We start from the raw sequence: 16,943 nt of genomic DNA on the forward strand, positions 1-16,943 counted from the left end.
CAAACAATCCAACAGAGGAATTTTATTTTATTTTTTTGCAAGAATCACGTTTTCTGGAACATCTACAACACGATTCAGCAATCGGTGAAGACAAAACAGGATTGGGGGCTGGGTAAACAAAGGGTTGGGAAATAAAGATTCAGTGCACCACTCAGCATTCACTGCTTCAATAAATAGATGGAAGGTTGCGTACCCATCATCTCTGGCCTTGCATCGTCGGGGAAGCCCTGCTTCAGTCTTCACCACTTAAACCGTGAGGACAAACCTCTTTGCCTGAGGATGCTAGAAAGACTTTGCAAAACCCAGAGGAGAGGGGCAGGGAGAGAGACTGAACACTCCTTGGCTAAAAACTGAGATTAAAAACTGAAGAAGGCTCTTTTTTGCACACTAACAATGGGACAGTGAGGTGGGGTCTCGTGTGCTGTCCAGCAGAAGTTGCCAAGGCAACTCAAATGCATTTCAAGCACTGCCAAATTCCTCCTATTTTTATTTCCTCCCAGACCTGTAGTTTGAGATCTGATAGCTGCAGGTTTGATTCTCGTACCTTTGTATTATTTTGCTCACAGCGAAGGACTGAGTAGCCCTTACACCATCTCCATGAAACCTTCAAGGTTCCAGGCGGGCCTCATTGTATAAAAGTTGCTTTCAATACTGCCTTTCTGCAATTAAAAACCATTCAGGAGAGTAATATTTCCAAACTGAGGAATAAAATAATTTACAAAAGCACAGCTAAAATACAAGAATTGTCTGATAGTATGGTAAAGAAATTGGGTAATCTTGCGATCAATGTTAGAAACGTTACAAAAAGCCAGCATTTTTGCACTGGCCATTGCAAACATGTTGGGAATTTATAATGTCTCCTGGGAAAAGAAAGGTCATGTCTCATATCACAAGAGTGCTTGCTTAGGATAAGAATCTGGATAGTTATATATATATATTTTAATAGTGCCTAACAGAATTAATACCTTATAATATAATTATTTGAATACCAGTTTCTAGAATTTATTGAAATGCAATTCATGAGCTTAGTGTTCAGTTTTTAAAGAATACTGCAGAACACTATCATGGAAAGATAAGACAACATTACTGTTTCAGATGAGCAGTTTCATTTTGTAGTGTTGGAGGAAAAGGCACTGATGTGCTACATGTGAGCTAAACAAATACTGAGAATTCACGAGACTCCGCCTGTTAACCCTTGCCGGGCTTTGTCCCATTATTATGTGTACTTAACTAGTCTGGCTGCCCCAGCAGGACTCCACCGTTCACCAGTACAGTCTGTGATCAGGAGCAAGAGGGCAACAATACAGCAGAACAGCCAGCAGGGGGCAGTGTCGAGCAAAGGCATATTCCTGGGACTCCAGCTTTCTCTGTACTTGTCCGAGTGCTAGCAACGGAGAATACAGGCTCATCTGAAAATTCCACGCAAGGGGTTGTTCTTTTTAAAGAAAAAAAAAAGGAATAAAAAAACATTTGGCTGTTTGTTCTGCTTCCCATGTTTTCCTTTCATTCTGAAGAGAACAGGAGTTCGGGGGTCTTGACGAACTTGGGAACTAGGCAGCACGCCTGTTATTGCTGCTTGGTCTTGGGTTGCGTCATTCTGCGCACAACACTGTAGAGCATGCCAAAGTGCTGTAGAGTCAGAGAGAGAGAGAGGATGTGTGAGGGGCTCCGATCTTCATGCTGCTGTCAGAATCACTACTACATTTATGGGTTCAATGCCCAACACGTTACACACTGCGGTGTTAAGTTGGCCTGGGGGGGGAGAACTGCACTCGGGAGCAAAGAAAATTTTGGAGTATATCACAGAACACACTGATACCCACAGGGGATGCATATAAACCATCTAGAACCAACATGGTGGTCACACGCCTTCCCTTTCACCCTGTGGTGTGGGAGTTCCTCTTGGGAACCTGCTCCCCGTTTGTATCTGTATCTGATTTCGATGGTGCATGAGGGGGCAGTTTTCACGACATTTATCTGCATTGTGGAGCAATCCCCCCCCCACCACCACCACCACTTCATCCACCACTGAAGTGCTGCACCCACCTGGGGAAGACACATCATTCTGCACCAGCAGCCCCACTGCCCAGCAGGTCACATGGAGGGGTAAAAAATTACTTCAGCCGAATTAAAAGGGAAAAACACTGTCCAGTCTGTGTGGGTCCTTAGTGGCATTTAGCCAGGACACTAGGGTCAATGCCCTTATTTTATGTTAATAGCTCCTTGGGATATTTAATGACTATTTAGGACTTTGCATTGTCACATCCAAAGGGCGGTTCCTCCAACAGAATAGTGACCCCAACAAAAATAGTGAAGAACTGGCATGGAAGCTAAGTCAAGACTACCCCTGGTTCCCTTTGTATTTATTTCAAGGAGCAACAGGATGCAGCTTCCGTGTTATAAAACATTTGTTGATAAGTGATGAGAGTTTAAGTGAGAAGTTCATTCTGAATTGTTTTCAAGATATTTACCTGAACGGTGAAATACATCACTCCCAGATAAGCTGCTATACACACTGCTAGAAGCAAGTCAAAGATAGCAGGTTTCACTCTAGAGAGGAACAAGGAAAATTAATTAGTAGGAATATGTTAGGCTAAGTCTGTGATTCTATGCAGTCTTATTATTTGCACTACGTCTAATAGCATTACCTTGCATTATCTTGCAGAAAGTGTTCCACATTAAATACAAAAGAATCATTCTGTCTTTACATAGTCAAAAAAAAGATTAAGATTCCCATTTATAGGTTTCGGACTTCCAGAAAAGCACGTTACCTGTACGCATTCATAGTCTGTTTCAGCTGATCATAGAAGACAAATTCAGGATCCCTGTGGTGAGAAGGAAATATGGTTTAGCCACATCAGCATGGTTTCAGAACCCCACGGTCTCAATGTGCAGATCAGCTCCACCTGCTGCTTCAAGATGACGAATTTGATTGGCCCAAAAAAAAAAATCAATTTCCAATGCATTCAAGGATCCAAACAGCTGGCACCAGCACCAGTCTGGATCCTCCAGGGATTCAACTGAAGTGGAGCTCCAGGTGGAAGAAGGCAACATATTCTGCACAAAACCACTGTATCCAAGCTTGACTAAGGGCGAAAGCCTTTATCCCAGCAGAGAGAGGAGGAGCGGGCTATACTGATATATTGATCAGTGCAGGTCTGGGCTCCCAGGTGACGTACGGGAGATCTCTGGCTCTGCGGCTTTACCTCTTGTCAGCTTTGACGTAGTGCTTCTTGACGTCTTTGAGGTAGCGGCCCAGGTAGTACTCCAGCGTGCTCACCACGCTGCTGTCCTTGTCCACCAGCTGGGCCGCCCGCGGCTGAGCCGTCAGCCAGTTGATGACCGAAGACAGCTGCTCCTCCTGCACCTGCTGGAGATCAGGGGAACGACCTCTCACTCTCACGCCCACACACCACCGGAGGCAAACACCGACACCAAGCTCCTTCCTAGCTCCTTTGCCTTCGGGGAACAGACTTCTGCAGAGGTGAAATTCTCTAGCAACAGGACTGTGCTTCCCGATTGCTGCTCTATGTGCCAGAATGTCTGGAATAATCACACCATGTCTTCTGAGCTGCAGCAACACACGGATTCCAACCCAACGCATTGAGCCGATTAGTCACTTAAAATGGTTAAAATAGTCATGTTCCAGAGACGTTAAGGCAGACACTAAGTACTATTAAGCCACAAATCCTGCACACCTGGGTCGGTCACCTAAGGGAAGGGCTTGTAGAACTATTTAAATTTCCAGGGCCCATAATTCAAAAGTCCAAAGAACACAGAACGTGAAACCAAGAAATCTAAACCAATTAAGACACTGAGAAAAGAAAAACAAAATCAGAATTCTGCACGTGGTTTTCAATCCAACCCAACCCGGAACTAACTAAATCTTTAACTCCTTCAGCGATTAAACTTGCACAATGTTACTATTCCTACATACATTAAAGGCTGTTCTAACTCTACAAATTGTGGAATTCCAAATGGAGTAAGTGCAGGGTCTACACAGTTAAGGGAGTAATTCTTTATCGGTCATTCTTGTTGCGCATTGAACAGGACATTCTTTGCCTTGGTAAATAACCACTCCAACATAAACGTACTGATGTCAAAAGATAATTTAAAGAGGGCTAAAGCCCTGGGGTGCTGTTTTCTCACCATTTGTTCAGTGAAGATCTGCAGTTCTTCAGGGGCACCCTAAAGGAAACACAAGGGACAGCTTCAGTACACCTGTTTACAGCACCTGCCATCACACCTGACACACAACAGAGATCACAACTGAGAGAAGCAAACAAATGCACCGCGCTCTATGTCCTTTTACAGCTACTGCTGTTCATTTTAAAGACGTCCTGCAATAAGACTGCATGCAACCATACTACAATGAATCAGAACAGAAACCATTATCTAAATATAGTTTTTAATTCTCATATCGAAATGTCAATCACAATAACCGTTGCATAAAAGAGTGTTTTTCTAATATTTAAATATAGGCATGCAATAAAGAAGAAGGTGTGCTAGTCTTTAACGTCATGTGCTTGAGGTAGGCTTGCTGTTGTTTAGACATTACCTTCTCTGTGAGGTTGTAGATGACTCGGGCAAGCACCTCTGCAATAATCTTAGTATTTCGACTTAGCTTTTGCAAGTCAACGTGAGACCTGAGCAGGAAAAATAAGTCACAAGGTTAGCTCTACGTCACAGTGACACTGAAACCCTTCAAAATGCTCTGCAACTAGGAGAACCAGATTATCAACTGAGGAAAGCAGCTGGGCAGGTTCCCCCCCCCCCATCACATACAGTAGGCCAGCCTGAGCTATCCTACTACCATATTTTAAATTGAGCAAAAACAAACAACAAAATGCATCAAAGGCATTTGCTGCAGAAATCCCCCGTCACTCTCCCAGAATTATTTTTTATCCAAAAGGCCACTGTAGATGAGTGCTAGTCGTACATCTCTAGTCAAGGACCTGAATCCAGCAGGCTGTCTAGCTCTATTTAAACCAATAGCTGGAGAGTGCTGAGAAGTTAAACTGGTCCAGTTAATTAAGTGGATAATTAGCTCAATAAGGTCATTAAGAGCAGAAAACTGAAAACCCACACACTGCGGCCCTCTAGGACTGGATTGGAGCACCAACACTTTACTGGAAGGCTGTGGGTTCAACACCAGGTGGGGTCAGTGGTGCAAGGCACTTCACCCAGAATGCTCCAGCGACCCCAGCTGTTTTGCGCAACAAAACCTGAATGCAAAAATAGTTCATCGTAACGCGCTTCAGACAAAAGTATGAGATGAACTAAGTAATGCATAATGGGTTATACAGAGGCAAGTTACGGATTAGTTCCGTAAATCACAGGAGCCTTAGGCTTTTGATACACCTAACACCTGTTTAGCGGAGTTTTCAATATGGCCAAAATGCATGACGTTTGAGTGGGGAGATTCGTCAGCGAGCATCGTCTGCAAAGGAACAAGTAAAGGACAATTCCAGGAGGAGAATCCAAAAGGAGAAACGACGTCTCGGCTTATTGAGCCTTCTTCAAGAGAAGAAACCTCAACAGCCAAAATGCCGCGTTTCTCCCTTCAGCTTTCCAGCGCGGAACTAGCCTTGAGCGGCTCCTCCCAGCCCTGCTGGGGAATCAGGGCTGGAGCGCCGTGGGAGAGCCCTCACCGCGTGTCCATGATGCTGGTGCGCTGTGCGCTGCGATGGCTCTCCAGGTGAGACAGGGTGAAGGCGGGCAGCCGGCGAATCCCGAAGCGCTCGTGCTCCCAGGCCAGCATGTCGTCGGCCAGGTTGATCTTCTTGTGCACCATGGAGAACTTCATCTCGGGGTACTGGCTGGAGAGCACCTGGCATGGACAAACCCAGAGCGGTCAGCACAGCACAGCACCTGGGGCCCTGCCTGGATTTCCCCGCAAGAATAAAGGCTAAACACCACAAGTGGAGATGAAGCTCACGGTCCTGCATTGTCTCAGAAGAGACAGATCTCCAACACTAGCCTCGGAGAGCCCAGTCCAGGAGGTTCAGCCTTTAAAGCATTAATTTTCAAAAGGCCCGGAGGAAATAGAATCTAGTAAACACGTAGTCTGTTCAATTACAGACTTGAGAGATCAGTTGGAACACAATTCTGAAAATTATATAAGATATAAGAGCAGTGTGGAGCGGAAATGAGATTTCTGGACTCTCAACTGGAAGGTTGTGGGTTCAAATCCCAGATGAGACGCTTCCGTTGTCCCTTGAGCAAGGATATTTTACTCACACTGCTCCAGTAAAACTTACTCCCAGCTGTATAAACAGCTGCAAACTGAAGTCCTCTATATAAATTAGTAATTTCAATAAAATATCCTTCAGGCCTCAAGGAACTGTGTTCCTTTCATTGATACATTACTTACTCAATCAATCAATCGGTTAAACACGTACTCCTAATCTTCAAGTAACAGATAATTGGGGTGACATGTAAGTTTAACTGGACTGGGGCTCTCCAGGACCAGGGTTGGAGATTCCTGTCTTAGAAACAGCACAATAGGCGCACTATAATAGACTTAATGCTTGCACACAACACCTTACCCAGAATCTTTTACTGCCAAAATATTGTTAATCAAGTTATAGAATCAAACAGCAGCCCAGGTTTAACTGAATATAAATTAATAAGACCGGAAATATGTCAGATGACGATGATGTAATAAGGACCCCTTACGGTCTCGAGTTCTCTCAGTAGTGTGTGCTGGGGGCTTCCTTCCTTGGGGGGCTTGGACACATGAAGGTGAAGACTGTCTCCATTGCCCAGGGTGTCCAGACACAGCACGAAGGCCACATTGTCCTGAAGCAGGCTGGAGTCTGGGGACGAGACAAAAACGCTTTCAGGACGGAGGGACCAGACCTGCATGACTGCTCACTCAGGATGTGCAAAGTGTTTATACAGCACACCTCCCCGTTGACCAATACCATCACTAACTCTTTGTCTGAGGCATGCCGGAAAGTACAACTTTATTCACATGCAATATTTACAAGAACAAACTACCCTTAAAGTAAAATAAAAAAACAATGCATCTGCTGTGCTTTCTGGTGGATCTTTAGTAGATAAACCTTAATATTTTGAATCACCATGCCTAAGCATCATGGCTTAATCAAAGCAGCAGTCTCCAAGACGATACCTGTATGATCCAGATTATCTTCCAGCCAGCGTTTCGTGCCCTGATAGTTGAACTTCCCCCCTCCAGACACAAAGAACAGCAGGTTGTACCTAAGGAAGAAAACACTTAACTAAATCTTCAAGGGAACAGACAAATGCCTTCCTTTCCTATAAAACCCAGCAAGATGCATATTTATTTCATGCAGCTAACGTTGCACTTTCAAATAACAACCAGAGATCGATTTTGCAGGAATCTGCAATCTGCCCATCTTCCGGCAGTGCAGCAACTGTCCCAAAGCTCCAGGGTGGGTCGCTCCACTCGGCCGACAGGAAGCGCTCACCCTGCGTGTGTCCTCTTGTAGGTGTAAAGCCTGGAGAAGAGACGGGCCAGCTCCAATAGGACCGCGACCCCACTGCCATTGGAGTCCGCACCATAAGACAGCCACTGGAAGGGAGAGATCACAGGGTTCAAGAAACACTTCATAAAACATGCCAGCGTCTCTGGAACCTTTCATGAATGAGTAGTGAACTGCGAGGAGTGAATGTTAACTAGGGTCTAGGGAAAATGTGGGGGGGGAGTCTCACCGGAGCCACGCCGAAGGAATCGTAGTGAGCCACCAGGACGATCGTGGGGAGATCTTCTCCTCCCACTCCTGCCAGCCTACCCTGAGGTGGGAGAAAACCGTACAGGGTTACTGCCCTGCCACGCTTCAGTCCAACCATCAGTGCTTAGAGACGAAAATTCGATTAAATCAGAACTTAAACCTGCTCGTCAGTCTTAAACAACCTCTAGCAACAACCAAAAATCTTTCTTTTAAGGACATGGTTTGTATTTCGATACTGGTGAGCAAATCCAGGCTGGCGTCACCGTGTATATGCACAAGGCAAAATGCACAGATCTGCAAGGAAGCCGTCTCTGTTCACTGCCAAGCCTGACCTATTGGCGCCTTGCAAAAATAAAACAACAACAACTTTGCGTTTATCCTGATGGCGAAATTCGTGGCCTTCCTCACATTTAGTGGTGAGCATCTGAGGTCTTGCATCAACAGGAAGCGATTCACAAATTAACAGCATATCCTTTACGTTGTATGGGGAGGTATTGCTCCATCACTACTGCAGGCAACGGTATTTGTTTTTGTGGGTGAAACACAAGGAGTTTGTTTTCTCCTCACTTACACATATGACATATGCAAGGGGGGCAGTCAGCCCTCCTTGCCCCTACACCGGTGCCCATCTAGAGAGAGCTATCTACACAACCTAGGTCTAGGATCGTTTCTAAACTGGCACAGCTACAGTCTCCCTAAGCCACAGCTCAGAACCCCCCGTGTTTCTTGTCTAGATCTGTGTCATAAGAACAATGTTGTACTGCTTTGAAAGATGCTCATCTCTCAAGTGACCTTTCTTTCCCTGTCCAAGCTGAATACCGCATGCCTCCTTCCCCCACCGTAAGGCCTGCAGGGTCCCACTGCACAAACCTGCCTTCAACAGTGAGAGAGACACAGCCCCTGCAGGGAGCAATCACGGCCTCCCTGTGAATCCCCTGGAGTCCCTCTCCACTGATCCTCTGTCAGCATCACCAAGCCTGTTCAACCGAAGTCTAAGGCTCTTGACTGCAAAACCCACTTTAACAGTGTCACGGCTCACTCAACCGCTAATTAAACACAGCCATCTTTGCACAGTCAAACTTGTGCATTACTACCGCAAGGCACAAACATGCGCTGGAACACGTGCAGAATGCAGTGGCAACCTTGAGGAAAAACCTGCCTAGGAACATTATAAAGGAAAAACGACGACCTACCAACATACTCATTACTATATTTAAAACATCGCGATTTGGGGCATCATTGCATTTCACATATAGGATAAATCACACAATGGAATACGGAGAACTATAAAACTGTGGTTTCTTAGGGGTGAGCTGATTAAATTTCATGTGACCGAAAATCTACGAGTTAACAGCGATCACTGCAGCTGAATGAGTAAAGGCAATGGAAAGTAAAGCTCTTAAGATTAGACTTGATGCCCAAATTGATTGATTAAATGTTCGTTGTAAAAGTGCTAGTTCTAAATGTGAATATTTTGCTCTACCTCGCATACGTTAATCTTCAAACCACTTAATATTTGACAGAACCTCACGATCCATTCACACCATGCAGGATTACCATGTAACAGAATCGAAGCCACAAAGAATGGCAAATCATTGCACTTTAGCCCATCAGTCCTCAATAGTACGGCATTTCTCTCACATGCAGGAACACACCTCTAGACTAGTGATAGCCCAGTCGCTCACTGCCTTGCTCTGAGCGCCACTTGTTACCATCTGGAACCCATTGGCTGTCGCTGTGTGGAGCAGCACTGGCAGACAAGGAAACAAAGAATTTTGTGTTAATAAACCAATAACAAATCCTGTTCTAGACCCTTTACAATTGATTTCACCAATACAGAATCAGATCCACTTTCTAGCAATATTTCAGCTTCTCTGGCCTCAGCTCAAGCAGCCATGCCTGTCATTCAAATATCACCCAGTGAATCACAATCCAACCCATTTTACAGCCAGTGTTCTGCAAGTATAACCTTGTTATTGATGCTTAATTCCTCATTAATCACGACTTAACAATCCACACTATGATAAAAAAATGACAATGCCCGACTTCCCTGAGAACAGGAACATGCCTGCAGGACGGCGCAGACGGCGCCCCCTACCTTCGGCAGCAGAGGCGGAGCCTTGTGAGGAAGAGGAGGCAAGGGTCTGCTCGTAGATGGACAGCAGCTCCTCGTCCTCCAGAGCGAAGTAGACGGGGACGATGGTCTCGGTGGCCAGCAGCTCCGGCTCGATCTCCATAAACTGCTGCAGGGGTTTTCCAGAGAAGATGGATTAGAGGAGTGACTCCCATGCACAGTCCTGTCTCTCCTGGTTTTTGCTCCAGCTGAGTTTTCTGTAAGAATTTCTGCTTACATCTATAATTAATATGTTTAATAATCATAATCTATAATTATATATATATTTTTTATTTTCACTTAAAACAGATTTCCAGTTATTTTATTATTTATATCTACTCGATTCTTAACTTCTAATTTTTAATTTTTGGGATTTTTTGTAACGACGAGAACATTCAGAAGGCTCACTGATTTCAGTTCTCTATTTGGGGTGCATTTTAGACATCTGCTTTCATCTCTTCAAAGATTTGTCATGGGTTTCAATCCTACACCTGTTTGTGAGTTTCAGAACAGCCCTCATTCAGATGCGTTGCCTAAAATGTAACCAGCTGAACCTCTACAGAAGGAAACAATGCTCATGATAGGTATGTCAGATACAGTCTTTCCCATTACTCATTAATCAGCCAGTAAGAGCTGTTTGTCAGAAATAATCACAAGTGGCAAGAGGCTGTAGAGAGTTTTGCGTGGTGACATTGTGAGAAATGGTACTCAAGAACAGGGTATTTTGTACAACCCAGAAGTGACTGATGAATCAAGTTAAAACTCTTAAGCAACTATCTAGAGTCATCAATAAGCACTAGAGATCAAGAGCTGCTTGGAATGAGAATAAGCATGTTCCTCGAACCCTTAGAAACACACCAGAATAACTGATATTGTCAAGACAACTGCTTGGTCAATGCCTGGTCCACTTCCTGGACCACTGCGCGATGCCTTGGTGGACAAGACGCAAAAGCACAGTTTTACAGTCCGGCACACGGGACATAAGAAAGGCACCTGCAGACGGGCCACATGAAGAGAGAACGAGAAGGGTCAGGACAGCAGCACAGACAGGAAGCCAAGGACAAACCCCGAGACGGGAGGAAAGCGACCGTGCAGGGCGCACGAGATCCCGAAAGGCCGACCGTGGCCGGACGCCCTCACCTGCACGATGTCCTGCGGCATGGTGGACATGTTCTGCGGCAGGACGAGGACCACGGCTCCCGCCGACTGGCGCAGGGCCTTCTGGTACTTCTCGAAGGAGAAGTCCACGAGCCGCAGCAGCACACAGCGGCGGCTCAGGACCTCCGCCTCCGCCGTGCGCGCCTCCGTGTTCAATATGGCGTTCCGCGTGCCTGGGAACGCAAGGGGGACATGCCGAGGGGCAGGCGGACACTCGTTATGCTGGCACTCGATGCAGAGCACGGCTACCATCCGCTCATTTCACCATTCACAGGGCGAATGCCTTTAAACCCCCGTTGACACGCACATCGATTTCTGGTTCATAAAACACAATCGCCTACAGGTCTCAACGTGCATGCAGCCCTCCTGTCATCAGAACTCACTGAGCATCCTCTGCGTTGCACGTGTGACATGAGGCCAGAACAAATTCCTGCCACTTATTTCTGTCCTGGGCTCCTTTGTTTCCAGAGGAGACCTAGGATTGCCAGACTGTGCGTCTGCAACGCTTCTGAGTCGTGGCGCACCGTCATCATTCTTTCACCGGCCAGGAAGGATCTTGCTTTTTCCTTCGAGAGAGCGCGATTGCTACACCATGCATGTCCTCGTGACCCGAATGAAGATCGACCGCTCCATGCCTTGTTCCTGACGACGGGAGCCGAGATCTGGAGATGCACGCCGATTGCCGGGACGTCGAGATCTCATCTCTTCATTTCTCTGAGTGCCTCGACGTTTCACACACGGTTCGGACGTTCCACGATCCAAGGTGGCCTTCGGAGTGAGGTCCCAGTAGACTAGTCTTCACCCTGGTTAAGGGTAGCCTTCTGACACCTGAGGCTCCACAGCCGAAACGTTGCGTCTCTCTTCGTTTCAGCACGGGATAAACCTTTCCTTGTTCCTTTGCAGCTTATGCATGCTGATGCAGCTCGCTACTTGAACGTCTTCTGCCCTTCACACTGTGCTCCTGGAGGTATCCCACTGTCTGTCGGCTGGCTGGAGTGGGCAGAGGACCTGTTGCTAGTCAGGTTTTTCACTGTAGTTTCCGTAACAGGTTTGCTCTTTCCAGTGTGGCACTGTCCCCAACCTAGAGGGCCTGATGTGCCGCAGTTTGTCTAGCCTCTCCCCGCCTGGGACCAATCTGGTATGGTTTCACCTGCCAAAACCCCCCACCAGCAGAGTTCTCTTTCAGACATGCAAGCCTCTCCACCACAAGATCGCAGAAGAAGCTCCTGTCATTATTAAGTCGCTTAATCTGCAAATTTCTTTTAGCTCGAAAAGGTAGCGGTGTCAGCATTAGTAGGCTGAAAAAGAACATATTTAATCTATCTACTTCTGTCCTGGGCAACGTTTTCGGCTTCAAAACTGCCCAGTAGAAACGTTGTCTCTCTTTTTTTCCCCCTCCAGCATGGAATAAACCTTTTACCGATTTCCTTCCGTGTCACCCTGAAGACGGCCAGTGCAGTTTCTTTCCAAGACGTCTGATGGCGTGTGCGACCTTGTGATAGTTTTACACGAGGTGCAGGCGAATCTTCAACTCTTGCGTGACAGCCAGCAACACCAGGTGCGTTTTCAGGCGTGTCGCCCGATTTGCATAGATCCGAGCGAGATTGAAATTCGCCTCAACCTTTAACTTTTGCTGTACCTTCTCAGATTTTGTTCAGGACGCTTGAGACTCATAAGGCATGCAACTGCCGTGCACAGGGGACACGTTGGTTCCAGCCGTCCCTGAATCAATCTGGTTCATGTCCCTCTGGGCTCAATCGATCTTTTAACAAAATCACATTCTCATATCATGTTGTGTTTTTGTTTAAGGTAAACCAGTACAATCACACTGCCCCCGGGCTGCACCGCAGGCGCCCTGACACCGTTCCTGTCGCTATCGATTAATCAGCACTTAAGCGGAAAAAACCGACATTTTTTCTTGTTGTGCAAGTCAGTATCGCTCGAGTGTCGTCAAGTCAATTTAGAAAACATATCAAAACAGTCACGGTGACTTCTACAACATGAAGGCCTCATCTAGCTCTTTGCTTTGGGCTTAAGCGTTGCCCTCGTTACCCTGGGTACGGTTTTCTGAGATTCATCGCGATCCAGGCATGCTACCTACCGTACGGTTGTCCCTGTAGGTCATACTGCTGCATACGGTACACTGTAAATTCGTGTGCAGCTTCGGCTGGAAGCGGAGAGACCAGAATTAGCACCGCCGGCAGAAAAACAATGAAAGTTAACGGGAAAGAAGACTTAAGCATGTTCTCAAACACCTCGCTGGCCTCCTCGAACATGTTGGCGCCGTAAACAAAAGGTTAAAAGAAAAAAGAAATGCTTCAAATCTTTAGAAAAAGAGAAACGAAAGTCCTCGGTTTGATTCAATGGGTTGAAAGTGACAGCTCACGCTGACAAACACGGCACGACCACAATACGGGGTCCTACAGGCGTTCTAAGTAGACACCTAAATACGAAAGGGGCTTTCAGGCACCAGATGGGACGCCACTGTCTTTACATTAACTTTGTTTCTTATGACATTACAAAAAATAAATCCTTATATATATCTAAATATATAATATGTCCTTTGAAATTTCACTTTTTTGAATAAAGGTCCTTTAGGAGCCCACAGACACCTAAGTCTGTTCCAGAAATAGAAAATGATTCTGGGTAGTGTAGTCCTTTACTAAAAGAGACGTAGGTTACGTTCTAACAAAGCTCAAATTAAATCTGTTTAAGAACAGATACAGGGACTACAGTTGGTAAATTATCAACTATGAAAAGAAGTCAAACTAAAATTTCAACTGTATGCGTATCTGTTTTATATTTTTTCCATTATTTTCCCTTATTAGAAACATTTACTAATAAGTAGATAAATGTTGTTTAGAAACGCTTGTTTTGGTTTGATGACTTTGAAAAAGTTAATGTCTGCCTTTAATGAATTTATGGACGCCAGAGGGCGCTGATAAACAGACAAAATAAGATTAAATCAAATTCTTACCGGATTCGTTTCACCTAAGGCCGTCTTCACTGTTTGGGAAAGATGGTTCATAAAAGCGGACTTTGTTATGAAACAGAACGCATTCATTATTAATGCTAATAGAGAAGCAATATCTGTCTTAAAGCTTGGTGTCTGAAACTGAACACAGTATTGCAACTGAGGTCTAATGCATTGTGTATTTTTAAGCATGACTTTGCATTCTTTTTTGCTGCCATAAATATATTCCTTTCCTGTCTCTCTCGCCTTTGTCTTTCTGGACTTGTATTTGCAGCTCGATCCAGTTTGCGGTTCTTTTTGCCTAATTCTCAAATGCCTTTCAAATCCGCGCAGGCCACCATGTTCTATATTGTCATTTGTTGGCCTTTGTTATACTTTTTTTTTTCCTGTGCCCCTAGTACCATGTTTCTGAAGAGTACCCAGGCTTCCTCTCCCGAGTCTATATCCAATTGATCCCAATTTCTTCACTTAAGATCTGTGTCACTCTTTTAAATTGTTTTTTTTTTTCCCACTTTTGGAAACCACATGGTTTTAGAGTAGTGGTTCTTAACCTGAGGTGTGGGTAGGGCCACATGTTTTTAGAAGGTAATCATCGAAAAACACAAATGAAACACAGGGCTGTAAGACCCATCAAACCTAGGTATTTTAAGATAAACTTTAAAAAGTGCAGATTTTGTCATGTACTCTTCACTTTCTGGCGGAATTAAAATAAATGTATAATATTATTTGTTTATTGTATAGTGAGTTGTCTTAGATTTAAAGAGGTGACCTGCTTCAATGATTTTTGGTCAGGGGTGCAAGGACAGATTTTGAGAACCAAAGGGGAGCAGTTCAGGTTAAGAACTACGAGATTAGACTCTTCACTTCAAGCTTTGAAATTCACCTTGAAAGTGGTCCATGTTGTGATCTCTTACATCTATGTTTCCTCCTCCATCTGACCCACTTCACAAGATCGGATTCTTCCCATGCCGGTGCTTCGGCAAACTAAGAGGATGAATCATGCCCCTACAATCTTTCCATCCATTATTTATAACCACTTCTCCCAGTTCAGGGTCACGTGAGAGCCGGAGTCTATCCCAGCAAGCAATGGGCACAAGGCAGGGTACGCCCTGGATGGTATGCCAGTCCATTGCAGGCCACAGTCACCATTCCCAGCCCTTTCAAATTTGGCGTTTGTGCTCCTAGTGGTACCAACGAGAAGAAACGTGAAATTCCACAATAAAATGTTGGGTTTTTTTTCCCCCGCGGCAAACTGATTGCGGATTTTCACAAATCATCATTACGACTACCTGAGTTGTGTTGCCTGTAGCGCATTCCCTTCGCTAAACCATCCGAGCCTTTCATTAAAAAAAAAGGTGCCTTTGTGTCATTTGCAATATAAGCGTAATAAAAGCTGTATAAGGGAAAATATTTTCTCACGTACACTTAACTGGATTAAGGTAGTGTGGGCCAGACAGGAAAAAGAAATCTAAAGTAAAATAACAATTGTGGTCAGATGCCTTGCTACAGTTTGTGCAAGGTGCTACGTTTTTTTTATATTGAACGTCTTGTCACCACAGAATAATAACACATTTCGGTGTACGCGCCCTTCCTTCAACTTTGTGTTAATTGCTCTCAATTAAGCTCCATTTCCCACTAGCACGATCCACCCTAAATCACTGTGAATAACGCGATAATGTTGTTAGAAATCCTACATTGACTAAACAAAGCGTCTACTCAACTGACCACCTCCGAGACAAGTTTATGTTTGGTATATATAACATTTCATCGCCTAGATTGGGAAGCAATTACTGCACTTTTGTGGCGTGTGTATTTTCTAAATGTCAGGGAAGCACAATATTCAGAAAAATGGTTGGAATCTCTTAGACCACAGAGCCATTAATTGAGCTCCTAATGGTCTTACCCCTGCCACCAGGCTTTTATGTGATTCTAATAAATCATTTGGGCAAACCGGGCAAGTTCCACCCCCAGAGGATGGGAGGAGCGCTTGAAGTGGGATCGCTGTTCCGCCCAGAGAGCGAGACGCGGGCATTCAGTGGCAGAGAGATGGTACGGAATGAAATGATGTCATGTTTGCTTTTTTGGCAAACCGCTTGAGTAGGTAGAAGATTAATGGCTAAATAATGCCCTGTAATCTCGCTTAATGGACCCGACGATTCGCTGTTTCCATCGGCGTGTGGAATCTCGCCTCTGCTGTGAACAGGGCGACGAGCAGACAAAAGCGCCCAGACCAATTAGCTGCTGAACTATCTGCACTCCTTGCTCACGATTTCACTTGTAAGCAGACAATTGTGCATTAAACACAGGTCTTAAGAATATTCTGTCCTCCGGGGGCGGTTATGGATGGTTTTCCGACAGCGATGACAGCAGAGGCCTACAGCAGCATCTGATAGAGAAAGAAAGGAGGGTCAAGACCGCTGTCTTCCTTGATGACAACTTAATCTGGAAATGCGCTTCTGTCTTTTGTCCTGCCTCAGCTTTGTTTTCCCTTTATGGGCTTTAACGAGCACCTGTTACGATCTGTTAAGCTCGTTTGACAGTGTGGGAACCTGCACCGCAGTGCAGGAATGGAAGAGCTTGTACTTGTACCGCAAGCAACACACCCTCCAAACGGCCCCCTGCCCCCGAGAGCGAGGGCTCTCACTGCCCATTCTGGAGAAGGAAGCCAAGAACGGGGATGAAATGCTGGGGAAAAACGCCAGGGACACACGTGGAAGAAATGGAAATTGAAACCCAAGAACAGGAGGCACTTCCCTACCCAGAGGCCTTCTTTCAAGAAACAGATCCTTGAATCAATTAACTCCTCACTACCAAACAGGCTAGACGGGCCAAGCGTCACCCCCTCATCTGCAAACCTTCTCGCTCTAATTTGTGCCCCTCCTTGTGTTCTTATGGTTTTATTCCAATGGCGGGTTTCTGACGTACGTCTGTGAGTTACGTTGTGATGCTTTTAGGAGTGAACATCCATGCTTTCAAACCC

General features: G+C 45.4%; 1 protein-coding gene across 3 annotated transcripts; it reads right to left on the minus strand.

Annotated features, from left to right (window-relative positions):
* Positions 1-2: 2 nt before the first annotated feature.
* ncln (nicalin) lies at positions 3-13,422 on the minus strand. 3 transcript variants are annotated; one of them, XM_015365715.2, is made up of 15 exons: positions 13,091-13,422; positions 10,972-11,162; positions 9,817-9,958; positions 9,374-9,468; positions 7,699-7,779; positions 7,455-7,558; positions 7,136-7,224; positions 6,679-6,818; positions 5,652-5,830; positions 4,559-4,646; positions 4,150-4,188; positions 3,207-3,370; positions 2,772-2,825; positions 2,472-2,550; positions 3-1,629 (listed from the first exon to the last, which is right to left on the minus strand). In XM_015365715.2, exons 1-15 carry the CDS (start codon positions 13,263-13,265, stop codon positions 1,567-1,569), a joined length of 1,683 nt encoding a protein of 560 aa, XP_015221201.1. In that variant the 5' UTR covers positions 13,266-13,422; the 3' UTR covers positions 3-1,566. The 3 variants fall into 3 exon arrangements, with proteins under 3 accessions (XP_015221201.1, XP_015221202.1, XP_006639902.1); XM_015365716.2 differs by having other exon boundaries at positions 3,207-3,367; positions 9,817-9,961; XM_006639839.3 differs by having other exon boundaries at positions 9,817-9,961; positions 13,091-13,421.
* Between the last annotated feature and the right edge of the window lie 3,521 nt (positions 13,423-16,943).

This window comes from Lepisosteus oculatus, chromosome 29 (assembly GCF_040954835.1).
Source record: "Lepisosteus oculatus isolate fLepOcu1 chromosome 29, fLepOcu1.hap2, whole genome shotgun sequence".
NCBI classification, from domain to species: domain Eukaryota; kingdom Metazoa; phylum Chordata; class Actinopteri; order Semionotiformes; family Lepisosteidae; genus Lepisosteus; species Lepisosteus oculatus.